At 40.4% G+C, this 13,455-nt stretch overlaps 1 protein-coding gene across 1 annotated transcript in view; it reads right to left on the minus strand.

Annotated features, from left to right (window-relative positions):
• Positions 1 to 10,161: 10,161 nt before the first annotated feature.
• The window catches only part of LOC146633072 (beta-1,4 N-acetylgalactosaminyltransferase 2-like), a 37,303-nt gene continuing 34,009 nt past the window's right edge, over positions 10,162 to 13,455 (minus strand). Inside the window, exons 11-12 of the mRNA XM_085351985.1 lie at positions 10,444 to 10,672; positions 10,162 to 10,355 (exon numbers count right to left, since the gene is read on the minus strand). Coding sequence (XP_085208111.1) covers positions 10,162 to 10,355; positions 10,444 to 10,672 — 423 coding nt within the window. The remainder of the gene's footprint in view (positions 10,356 to 10,443; positions 10,673 to 13,455) is intronic.

The raw sequence follows: 13,455 nt of genomic DNA on the forward strand, positions 1-13,455 counted from the left end.
TAAATATTTTGATTTGGTGGCAACAATCACTTAAAAAAGATAGCACGTATTTACCTCTGTGTCACATCCTGTCTTTCTTTAGCAGCAGTCAATAAGTGTCTGAGATCTCAGGAGACCTTTAGCAGCATTTACTGAAATAGGGTCTGTAATCTTGTTAGAACTTGTAGTTAATATAAATGCTTTCCAGCATGGCAGGTTAATGCTTAATGAGAAGCTCGTACACAGCAGTAATTATCTAATGGAAAGCTTTTACTTATTTGCTTGGTTGGATCCAGGGGGTGATTTTTTAGTTTATTTTATTTATTTTTTTGTCAGTTGGGTTATTTTTGTTCTGAAATTGTCAGTCTCACTGCATTTGCTGCTGTGTTTTGGATATTTGCAATTTTTCATTTGATAAAAGCCAGAATATTTACATTATGCGTGGTGATGAAAAAAATAGGTAACACAAAGTGTCACTTTAACTCTGAGTGCAGTTCCGTCTTTAACCAGTTGGTGGTACCGCAGATTAACTGTCTCTACAGTGGGAGGAGGAGGCTGTCTTCAGTTTTAAAAACGCGCCCTGCTCTGAAATATTCACACTAAAGCATTTAATCAGAAATTCTCCTCAACATTTGGTAAAGACCAAAATCAAAACTTGTAATGATAAATAATTTTAGTATTATTTGATGTCTTCTAATGTTAATGTTTTGCCAGCTTGTCTACTGGAGACAGTGCCGTGTAAAATGAAAACAAGTTTAACTGTCCAGTGTTTTTGATATCATGCTGTTACAGTGTGCCCACACAGAGCTGTTGTGTGCTTTAGCACAGTGTGGCTTGTCATAATAAGAAGGTAATTTAACACACTGAAACACACTTTACATGAAACGTTAACAAGCAAAAGTGCAAACTGTTCTGATAATGTGGGGGCGTGACACATAAAGAGATTAGTAGCTCATTTTAACCTTCTGTTAGCTGCTGAGGAGCTGATGTACTTTATTATTTTAGTGTGTTAAAAAATTATGTTCCTTTGGTCAAATTAGACATCAGTGTTTGTTTACAGTGCAGGTCCAGATCCAGGTGATCCCTCATTCTGAATACAATATAGCATATTGTATTATATACAATATAAGATTTATGTTATTTTCTAGTTTAACACTATACATTTGTGTGCAACTGGAATGGACAGAGAGATGGCAGACTGTAAAAGAGCAGGAAGGACAAAGTAAGCAAATGGGCAGATAGTGAGGTGGGAAAACAGAAAATAAGATTATGACATGAATGGTAGCATTTAAAAAGGTGCATATTACTCCAAACAGAGGCTACAAATCTATTCACCACTGATATCCTGTGTTGGGTCTGCACAGTAAATGGTAAATGGTAATGGCCTGCATTTGTGTAGCGCTTTACTCAGTCCCTAAGGACCCCAAAGTGGTGCCCCCCACCCACCCCAAACCCCACACCCCAAACCCCACCTCACCCCCACCCCACCTCACCCCTCCTCCACAAAGGTGGCAGTCATATACTACTGTTGTCCAACCTATTGAGTTGCTTTTAAAGATAACTTTGTAATCTAATGTTGTAATAGCAATTGCAAGGCATTGTTTGAGTGACATTATGATTGGGGGCTGAGCACCCCGACAAGTTTTGACCTAGGACCGTTCCTGACGGAATCAAATCCCCAGTTATAGTTACTGGAAAGACCTGCCCACATAATCCAGCAGGAGTAAAACAAAATAACTACAGAGTGATTGAGCTTGCATCAAGACAGCCTGCATGATGCAGTATTAAACTTTTTGCATTGTATTGTATTGTGCTTGTCCTCAGACAGGAGAATCAGCTGCATTACAGAAATTGAAGGTACAGTCTGTTAATAATAATAATAATAATAATGGATTGCATCAAAGCGCTTTACAATACCACTATTCATTCACTCTCACATTCATACACTGGTGAAGGCAAGCTACAGTTGTAGCCACAGCTGCCCTGGGGCAGACTGACTGTTACTGAGTTGTTAGAATGATGTGTGTGAGTGCCTGCCATATGCTTTGTGCAAATAGATCTGATGAGTCGAACTGATAAGAAAGTTATCAAAAGTGCAAACCCCCCACATTACAGATGGCTCATCAGGTTGTTTCAGTGGCTATTGTTTTTTCTTTATAAAAATCTCTGTTTAAAGGTATAAAAGAAGCCAAGTGAAAATACAAACAGCACATTGAGGAACACTTTCAAACAAACAACTCGAGAAATGTGGCAGGTGATCAAGACACTTACTGGCTACAAAGACAATCACACACAAACCACTCCCCGGACATCACCTCACCTGATACCCTAAACCTGTGCAGAGTCAACTTGAGGAAAGCAGCGGGTCCTGACAGAGTAGCCGGAAGAGTGCTTAAAGCTTGCATAAGACCAACTAGCAGAGGTTTTCATCCATCTTCAACCTCTCCCTTCTACAGTCTGTAGTACCATCCTGCTTTAAGTCAACCACCATCCTTCCAGTGCCCAAGAAGAACAGTGAGTTGCTTGAATGACTACTGTCCAGTTGCTTTAACATCCATAATTGCCAAACACTTTGAGAAACTCATCATGTTGCACATTAAAGCTGCCATCCCTGCAGACCTCGATCCATACCATTTTGCATACAGGGCAAACAGGTTGACAGAGGACGCCATAATAACAGCTCTTCACTCAACCCTCACACACCTGGACAGTAGTAACACCTATGTGAGAATGCTGTTTGTGGACTTCAGCTCTGCCTTCAATACAGTTCAACCCCAAAAACCGGTTAATAAACTAGGACTCAACTTAGGACTCAGCAGCTCACTGTGCACCTGGATATTGGACTTCCTGAGCAACAGATCTCAGAACGTCAGGATGGGAGAGCACACCTCCTGCACCCTCATTCTGAACGTAGGCATCCCACAGGGGTGTGTTCTCAGTCCCCTCTTTTACTCACTTTCCACCCATGATTGTTCTCCAATCCACACCAGTAACACCATCATAAAATTTGCTGATGACACCACCATCATAGGACTGATTGACAACAACAATGAATCAGCCTACAGAGAGGAGATTCAGCATCTGAAGCAATGGTGTGACAACAACAACCTACATCTGAACACAGCCAAGACCAAGGAGATGGTAACTGACTTCAGGTGAACAAAGTGATCTGAGCACTCTATCCTCTACATTGATGGGGAGGAGGTAGAAAGGGTAGAAAGCTTTAAGTTCCTCGGAGTCCAAATCTCGGCCGACCTTACCTGGTCCACAAACATTTCCCACTAGGTAGGGAAAGCACAACAAAGGCTGCACTTTCTCAGGAAGCTGCATTAGGCCCAATTACCCCAGAGACTGCTAGTAAACTTCTACTCCACCACTGAGAGCCTTCTGACCTACTCCAGCACACTCTGGTTCAACTGCTGCACTGTAGAGGACAAGAGGAAACTGCAGTGGGTGGTGAGGGCAGCAGTGCGGGCAATTGGGACTTCACTAACCCCCCTCAGAGACATTTATACTGGCAGACTTCAGCGGAAAGCCAGCATCATCATCAAGGACCCCTCACACCCTGGACACTCACCTTTCCCCCCCTTTCCCTCTGGTAAACACTAGAGGTCCATCAGGTCAAAGACAAACAGACTCAATAGAAGCTTCTACCGACAGGCTGTCAAACATGCCCTACCTTCAGTCTGATTGAAGGTTAACTGCACTGCCAACACTCAAAGAGATTACACTTTATCCATAAACCGTATTTTTATTTATACTATAATGCAACCAACATTCCTACCTCTACAAACTGTATTTATTGTAGTAGCAACAGCATCCCCCCCATTTAGATCAATATATATATTTGGACACTGACACAAGTTTTGTTTTTTTTACCCATTTACTTAAACATATTCCAAATATAGTTATATAATGGACATAGACTAATGTGCAGACTGTCAGCTTTCATTTGAGGTGTGGTTCTTGCATTTGGAAGATTTTCTGTTAATAGACAACATGTGGTAAAAGGAGCCCTCCGTGTAGGTGAAACAAGCCACCCCTAAGCTGCTAAAATAGAAAAAAATCCAATGCAACAAATCACTACAATATTAGTTGTGGCAAAATCTACAGTTTAGTACATCCTGAGAAAGAAAGAAAGCACTGGTGAACTAAGTTGATACGTAACCTGACGATGCCTCGGAGACTTCAGCTTCAAAGAACTGGTGACATTGGTGCAAAATCATCACTTGCCAAAACCCTCCGTGATTGTTCAGCGGTTTAAATTCCACACTCATTCATGCAAGCCAGGAGTTTCAGTGGCTGCGTATGTGGTGGAGCTGAGACAGCTATTGGAGCACTGTGAGTTTGGAGGCGTGCTGGATGACATGCTACGCGACAGGTTGGTGTGTGGTATAAATGTTGATGGCATGCAGCGTCGGTTGTTTGGGGAGCCCACACTGGACTTTAAGAAAGCTTTGAAAATTGCTCAGGCAATAGAAACAGCAGCTAATAACATTAAAGACATCAGAACGCTAACGACAATATGCACTCAGCTGATGTACATCATGTATCTCAGAGTGTGAGAGGCAAACCGAGGGAGCTAGTGGAGTGTTACCGGTGTGGGGGAGCAGATTTTGCCAAGGAGTGTGTTTTCAAAGACAGTACCTGCTAAAACTTCAAGAAAAAGGGGCACTTAGCCAAGAAATGCAGGAGCTCTAAGGAGAAACCAAAGAAGGAATGGAAGACAAAACCCAAACTAAACATGCATCACCTGCAGAGCATAGCGCCTGAGGAGGATGAGTGTGTTTTCAACATGTTTAATCTGGTTGGCTTAAATAAATGCCATGCAGAGCCCATATGCCACTATCCAGGTAAATGGGAAGGAGCTACAAATGGAGGTGGATACAGTGGCCTCAGCTTCCGTGATCAGCCAAGCCACCTACCACAGCTTATGGCACTCGGGCGGGGCGCCGGCTCTCCAAGCGACTGAGATAAGCCTGAGACAGTACACGGGTGAATGCATTCCCCCGCTTGGTGGTATAGAGGTGCATGCAGCATATCAGGGTCAAGAAACTGCAGCAACACTACTGGTGGTGAAAGTGGAGGGGGCTAATCCGCCTGAACTGGAGAGAAATCAGGTATGTAAGTGTAAGCCAAGATGAATTGCTGGGAAAGCATGCAGATGTTTTCAAGAATTAATTGGGCACCCTCTAGGGCACCACTGTGAAGCTGTGTGCGGACTCTTTTGTCCGGCAACGCTTTTTCAAACCACGCACTGTACCATACGCCATGAAGGCCAAGCTGGAAGTAGAATTGAGAGACTACAACAATCACTGATAACCCTATACTTGAAAATGTAACAACATTTAAAGTAAACATGCTTAACATGTTTACTTTAAATGTGATACCTGCTAGAAAACACAGTAACAAAAAATGTTAATGAAGCCATTGAGATTTTTGTCATTTCTTTATTAATCTCATAATATGACCATCAACATCATCAGTTTTCCTAAACGTCCTCAAAGTAGAAAGATGCCCAAGGAAACAACTGAGATGAACATACACTGCCTTCACACACATATGAACTTGAGTGACATCTCATTCGTAATACACAGAGTTTAATATGATAGCCAACCCTTTGTAGCTATAAAAGGTTGGATACTTCTGGGATGGCTTTCCACAAGGTTTACGGGTGTGTTTGTGGGAATCTTTGACCATTCTTCCAGAACCACTTTTGTGAGGTCTGTAAACCATAAAGTTTTATTTTGCTATACTCTTGACAAAACATTTGTTTTGCTGTCTAAGTTTAGCCAACTACAAAATGGCACCTATGTTTATTGTGTGAAGCTAGTTTTCTCCTTTGGTATATACACATTTAGGTTATTCATATATATTTGTCATTTTTATTTTTTATTACTTTTTTTTTTTTAACAGTGAATTTCCAGAACTTTGGCCTAATTTTCTGATTAAGTGCTTCTGTCTGCCATTGGAAGAAAAAGCAGACTAAAGTACACATTCAGAGGCAGGTGAGGTGGTGGGTGCTAAAGTTACATCCATAAATTTTTGGATCAAGACAGTTTTTGTACTTTTGCCTCGCTACATCACCACAGCAGATTTTAAATCAAACAATCCAAACGTAATTGGAATGCAGACTTTCAGCTTAAATCAAGTGCTGACAAATATGCAAAAAACTAAAGGCACTAGGATACATTCCACATTAGTTACTTTGCATGCTACTGCAACACTATCTGACTGTCATTTCTTTTTGACATCTGACTGGCCACTTGGTGTTCGCTCTCTCTGCGGTAGAGTATCACTTCCTGTTCCTGCTCAACACACAGTGGTGTTTTTGAGTAGCTTATCTGCTTAGCAATTTAATTAAAAACTTTTAGATACCTCCTTTTTTATAGTATAATCTACACGTGCTTCATCCGAACCACACTCTGTGTACTCACTTCTAAATTATAGCCAAAGTATTCACTCACTGTGTCTTTACTGTATCGCTAGCTTAGCTTAGCTCATAGCCGACTTGCTAGCAGCATGGCCTCTTCACCTGTCCCTCCTGCACTTTCCTGCTCATTGCGTCAGATGTTTAGTTACTCCTCGGCCTCCTTTAGCAGTAGTGATACTTGTAACAAATGTAGCATATTTGCAGCTCTGGAGGCCATGATTACTGAATTGGAGACTCGGCTTCGCACCCTTCATTCACTCATAGCTAGCCAGGCCCCTGTAGCTGGTGCAGCTGAAGATAGCGTAGGCCCCGATAGCTTTTACCCGGCATGTTTGTTCCTTACATTGGAATTTGGAGGTGTGTGTGTGTGCGTGTGTGTCAGAGTGTGACCCCATAAACGACTTCCCTAAACCTGCTGGTCTGGAAAGTCCAAACAACAGAAGAATTTACTGAATACAGTAAAACAAAACAAAACAAAACCAAAACAATTATGCTGCATCGTTTCTTCTGTTTCTATTTGGCCACAACACCTCATCCACATCACAAGCAATATTTTCACTGGCCGATCAGCAGGGCAAATATCGCCTAGCATGGCGAATCGAGAAAAAACTAAAAAGCGTGGGTGGACAGTGAACCAGTCTTCATCGTCCTCATCCTCCTCCTCCTCCCCCTCCTCCTCTTACTCTCACTCCTCTGGCTCTGCCTCTGTTTCCAATGTTGGCATCCATTGCACCAAAACAGAAGAACTCACCTGTTGCCCTTTTATAAAGCTCTGATTTTTTCATTGCAATTATGTGTGAAAGGTGTTTACCTATGTGATGAGTTAGTATGCAAAGTAGGGCAGCTGAGTTTACAATTTTGAATGACAGTGTGTTTCTCTTGTGAAAACAAGAGATTTTCTTCATGAAAAGAGTTCCAAATGCAGAGAATTATGTGTAGTGTTTTGAAAAAAGTGTGTTTTAAAACTGCAATTTGAGTGTAAAGCAGGAATTATGCTTGTAGTTTAGCAGAATTGGTTTAGGGGGGTGGTGCATCAGTTACATGTGGTAGTCACTGTGTCTGAAGTACGTGTAATTGTGTGTAAACAACTGGAAATAACTGTAATATTACTGTTAATATTACTCTGAAAATAAAGGATCACTAAGAGTTTTCACTTTCCTGAATCGCCTGAAACTTTCCTTAGGTGTCTTCTCTGTGTTGACTAATGTCCAGATCGGATGACAACATATTCTCAGGGCTATCTTGATATGATCTTCTTCTGCAAGTACTTTAGGGGGAAAAATCTGAAATTCATTTCCTTATGAAATAGGAAGAAAGCCACATCAGAAATGCTCTCAGTGGCTGTCAAGAATCCATTTTGTAGAAAAGCAGAATGTGAAAAGAAAGACTGAGATATGCCAATTACACAAGAACTGGACTGAAAATCAGCAGAAACAGGTCTTGTGGAGCAATCAATTCAAAATTTGAAATTTATGGTTCAAATTGTGCCCAGTATATATGAAAATCTGGAGAGTAATGTGTGGTTTACAAAACGTAATATTTTGTATTAGTGTAAGTGGTCAGTCTTTGCTCAGATATAGTAACCTTATCCCTGTTTCCATAGTAATATCTACAAGCACTGACAATAATGTAATTGCTGTGCTCTATAAATTGCAGCTTCCTATTCCTCTCAGTACAGTGTTTATCACCCTGTTTAAATTACAGAGCTTTATTTACTAAACATTTTATTGTTGATGATTTTGTTACCTCTCATAAATTAGACTCATTTGGACTTTGTTCAACTAGGCAACTGCTTCCCACTTGTGAAAAATTCTCCACTAAAATACAAATTTTCACAAGCCTAAAAATACTCTACAAACCAAGTACACATCGTAAGATATCTTGGGTGTTTTGCACACCCACTTATAGATACACAAGGATACTTAATATAATTTTTTTTAATTTACTTAATTGAATTAATGAATTTATCAGCCACAGGCAAGGCCAGAGCTGGGAATTGTTTGTGGAGGAGGAAGGAAGGTTATATGTTGTCAGTACGGACAAACACATTTTTAAGTTTGTGTGGATGAAGAAGAGTGATCTTTAGCTTTACTGAGTATTTTTTAATCATTTCATCACAACACACAATTTAACATCTCATCCTAAATTAAAGATTAAAGATACTGCAATAGACAATAAACTCCAGAAAACCAGGAATCAACATATGAACATTATCTGTGCAAAGACTGATACTGCTGAAGTAAAAGAGCAAAGTCACAGAGGTGTTTATGAATACACAGCCAGGCGTTTTGCAATCTGGTCCATTTTGGCACAATCTGTGAGTTGAAATTTCTTAGGTATTGATATTGAACAGAAGAAATGATTTAACTTCATCTAAATACCTTAAAAATGCTTGTTTTTCAATAATTTTTGAAGAATTACCCATACACACATGCATAATGGCCCTTGTGTGAATGTGGAAAAATAGTCTTTGGGGCTTTAAATTCTGAGTTGCCGTAACTTTGGCTTCATATATTACATATTATACTTCATATACTACATATTGCTGTAAGGTGACCAACCATATGGCTACCAGTTTTGATATTTTTTTGACTATTTAGTTTTGCAAGAAAAATGTTTTAAGTAAAAAAAAAATAATAATAATTGGCGTGTAAGTATGGACTTATTTTGCAAGAGAAAATTCTGAACGTGTGATTAAAGAATAAGTGGCAAAGGTACCAGTATCTATTAAAATATGACAGGAACCCAACCCAACAACAGAAACAAGAAAGATACATTAAACATAAAATAACTAAATATGAGAGTAGTTATGTGACAGTAATGTCTCTGTTTTCCTTTCCAATCCCATACCAAGTAAAGTTCAGGCTGGTATCAACAATACTGATTCGATATCAGTACTTTGTACAAGAATTTAATGTGCTTGGAAAATCAAAATCAGCATTATTGTATTTTAAATTATACCTTAACAATAAATACAAGACATAGCACTACTTGTTCTTATTGTTTAATTATGAAGAATTATCATACAAGAGGGAAAAAACCCAGTCAATGTCAAAACCTTTAAAATATTCAATTAACAATGACTCAAAACAAATATGACTGATTGAAAACAACAATAAAGCTAAGAACCATTTTCCTAGACTATCTATCTATCTATATCTATTTCATTTCAATGATCACAATAATATAGTTACTTTCTACTGCTTTTCTGTTAATGATAAAATCCAGTTTTCCCCAAACTACTAAAATAGACAAATTATTTGGTATCGGAGGAATCAGTATTTCAGTATCAATCCTCGCACCACTAGACAAGAGAGGGAGAAGAACAGTTAAGGAAACAACAAAGAAACTAAACATAAACATATTCAAAGTAGGACCTGAAACTGAATGAAAAATCAAGTATTCTAAACTAGAACAGCATCCAGCACTCCATAAAAACAAGGCAATAAGAGGAACTCAAACTATTGTGTTATTACTAGATATATTAGATTAACAATAAAAACATGACCTTATGACACTAACCCTATCAACAATAGCATAAGAAATCAAACTGCCTATAGAATCATAAAGAAATAAAATCAGGAACAATAAAACCCAACAGAAAGAAAAAATAGCTTTATTCACATGAATCCCAAGCTCTGTCATTCCTGGAGTAATGGCTAAACAATTAAAATGAAAGAGACGAAAATGTTCAGATTAAGTGCAATATGTAATGACAATAAGTGACCCTTATGTGCGTTTATGGTCTTCTATCCATATCTAATGCACTTAAGGTGGTTTTTGAAAAAGTGAAGCTGCAGTTTGAATTTGCCTTCACTTCTTTCAGGGTGTCTGAATTTGTTGTAGGTAGGATTACGGTTTTCCTGTGTTTTGGGTTGATGGTCAATTATCACATCACCACATGAGGCAACCATCAAAGAGCCCAGGCCATCCATGAAGAACTCTAGAGTCAGAAACAGACATTTCCCATTTAAGAAAATATCATCTTAGTGCCATTTTCAATCTAAACCCCTTTTGAGGTCTGGACTTACCTGAATGCGCTACTCGCTGGAGCTTGGGGTCAAATCTCACCCTCTGCATGGCATCTGTACGAGCCAGGAAGAAGTTGACCACTCCACTGGCCAAATGGCATTGTGGGTAACCAGGAAGACGGTGGAATTTTCCACCAGACTTCCTGTATAGGCAGCCACCTTCATTTTCATCTCCTTCCTCATATAGAATAGAAAAGTAAAAGCGGTTCCCTTGTACTGACCCACCAACCTAATTAGAGAAAAACAAAAAACCCATTATAAAATCAACACAATACAGTACAACAGAATCATGTAACCAAGGTTCAAAACTGGTGATTGAGAAAAAATAATCTTGAATTATTATTCAAGATTAGATTAGGCCACGTTAGAAGTCTAGTTTTTTTTCAGATGCTTTCAATCATGTTTTTCTTGAAGGATGCAGACTTCTTCCTGTACCACTGCTTGAAGAAGGTGTCTTCCAGAAACTGGCAGTAGGACTGGGAGTTGAGCTTGACTCCATCCTCAACCCGAAAAGGCCCCACAAGCTCATCTATGATGATACCAGCCCAAACCAGTACTCCACCTCCACCTTGCTGGCGTCTGAGTCGGACTGGAGCTCTCTGCCCTTTACCAATCCAGCCACGGGCCCATCCATCTGGCCCATCAAGACTCACTCTCATTTCATCAGTCCATAAAACCTTAAAAAAACCAGTCTTGAGATATTTCTTGGCCCAGTCTTGACGTTTCAGCTTGTGTGTCTTGTTCAGTGGTGGTCGTCTTTCAGCCTTTCTTACCTTGGCCATGTCTCTGAGTATTGCACACCTTGTGCTTTTGGGCACTCCAGTGATGTTGCAGCTCTGAAATATGGCCAAACTGGTGGCAAGTGGCATCTTGGCAGCTGCACGCTTGACTTTTCTCAGTTCATGGGCAGTTATTTTGCGCCTTGGTTTTTCCACACGCTTCTTGCGACCCTGTTGACTATTTTGAATGAAACGCTTGATTGTTCGATGATCACGCTTCAGAAGCTTTGCAATTTTGAGACTGCTGCATCCCTCTGCAAGATATCTCACTATTTTTGACTTTTCTGAGCCGGTCAAGTCCTTCTTTTGACCCATTTTGCCAAAGGAAAGGACGTTGCCTAATAATTATGCACACCTGATATAGGGTGTTGATGTCATTAGACCACACCCCTTCTCATTACAGAGATGCACATCGCCTAATATGCTTAATTGGTAGTAGGCTTTCGAGCCTATACAGCTTGGAGTAAGACAACATGCATGAAGAGGATGATGTGGACAAAATACTCATTTGCCCAATAATTCTGCACTCCCTGTCTTGTGTGAACTCTTTTCCCAATAAAAGGCAGCGAGAGGAGGCCGTCGTCGGGGTCATTCGTAATGAGATTCGAAGTGCGTTTCTGAGATACCGACGAGGCCTCCCTTGCAAATAAACCGATCGATCGCTGACTGTCTTGTTTTCTTCATGATGAATAAGTCTCTAAACCAGCAGGGCTTGTGGAAACACAGACCCAACATTTATTTGGTCCTTCGGAACCGGAGCCCAACGCATCGCATCCACCGAGGAGAGGGAGATGACGCCGCCGCAGTCTGCTAGCAGCCGAAAGCCCTGGTGCTTAACTTTGTCACCAGGCCGGTCGGGATGGATGGCAATTGACGGGATCCAGAGATTCTTCCCATGAACGGAAACAACACGAACAGTGAGTACAGAAGGCCTTAGAGAGCGGCTACGTGACCGTGCGGTTAAACGCAGTTACGTGAGTGTGCAAGCTGTGCGTGTAGACGCAAGCTGCCTGGCTTCTCCGCCAGTGTTTTTGTTTTTGTTTTTAAATCTTTTTGATTTATTTAAGGAGGTAGGTTTGGCTTCTCCGCCAGTGTTTTAAGGAGGGTTAAGATGGTTTCTCCACCGAAAGGAGGATAGAGCTCTAAAAAATTAAAAAAGGTTTTTCTCCGCAGTTAAGGGCGTTGAGTGTTTGGTTTCTCCTCCAATAGTAAGGAGGATAGAGCTCGCCACGGTAAGGGAGGTTATAGGCCTAAAGAGAGTGTGAATGAGCGTATGTGTGTGTGAGTGCCAGTAAGTGAACGCAGCAGCACAGAAGGAAACCTAAGTCATGTTAACGGAATTACACGTAGCCTGGGTTTTGGGGTAAGGCGCGTTGCATGCCGCAAAATTAAAAGAAGTCTACCTTGAAAGAGGATGAAATACACTGCAAAGTATTTATTGGGCAGCACGTGGTGTGTGGATCGTTGACGAATGAAGTGAAATTGTGCTCTAAGCAGAAGTGAGTGTGAGTGTGTCTGACATCACGGTGTGTGTGAAAAGGTATCCAGCTGGGGCAGACATGATTCTGCAGGTCACCTGCCCAGTGGACAAAAGAAATAAAATAGTTGTGTGGATGAATGATAGCATGAAGAGTGTTTGGTGTTTCTCAGCCTGAAACAACTGCAATGCTATTTTCTGTTTTGGAGAAAAGGACAGTTTAAAAAAAATCAGAGAGAGAGATGTATGTTGTTTAAGCAGTGATGAGAATAATGGAAATGTGATGAGAGAGGAACACAAAAACATACAGAAAATGCATTAACTATACTAACCCTACATGCATATACACAATAAATGATACTCATGAAGACCAGACAGCATCTTAAGCACGAGATTCTGTTAGTCATCTTGTCCAAGTCACTAGTAAGATGAAAGTGATATATAGACTAGTGGACTGAATATTATAGGAGGACAGATGGTTGCATCATAGAGGAGGAAACAGAATGCTGATGAGAGGTCTTAAATGAGTGAGCTGAGTGAGCTGATTGTGAGTTTCTGGTGTGTGAAGAAGTTGTAACATGGCACACATTTAGTTACATGAGAAGAAACTTATTATGTGATGAGACAGCAGGGTTATGCTGTATGTTGTGTGTATGGCTGATTTGGATGAATGTTTGAGATTAAACTGGCTGTTGATTTGTCTTTTGTTACTAAGTTGAGCCTGCCAATTGGGTTGTTACGATTTATTCCCCTGAA

Source organism: Diplotaxodon limnothrissa, linkage group LG4, assembly GCF_057381915.1.
Source record: "Diplotaxodon limnothrissa isolate DT_005_m linkage group LG4, D_limnothrissa_male_GT1.1, whole genome shotgun sequence".
Taxonomy (NCBI): Eukaryota; Metazoa; Chordata; class Actinopteri; order Cichliformes; family Cichlidae; genus Diplotaxodon; species Diplotaxodon limnothrissa.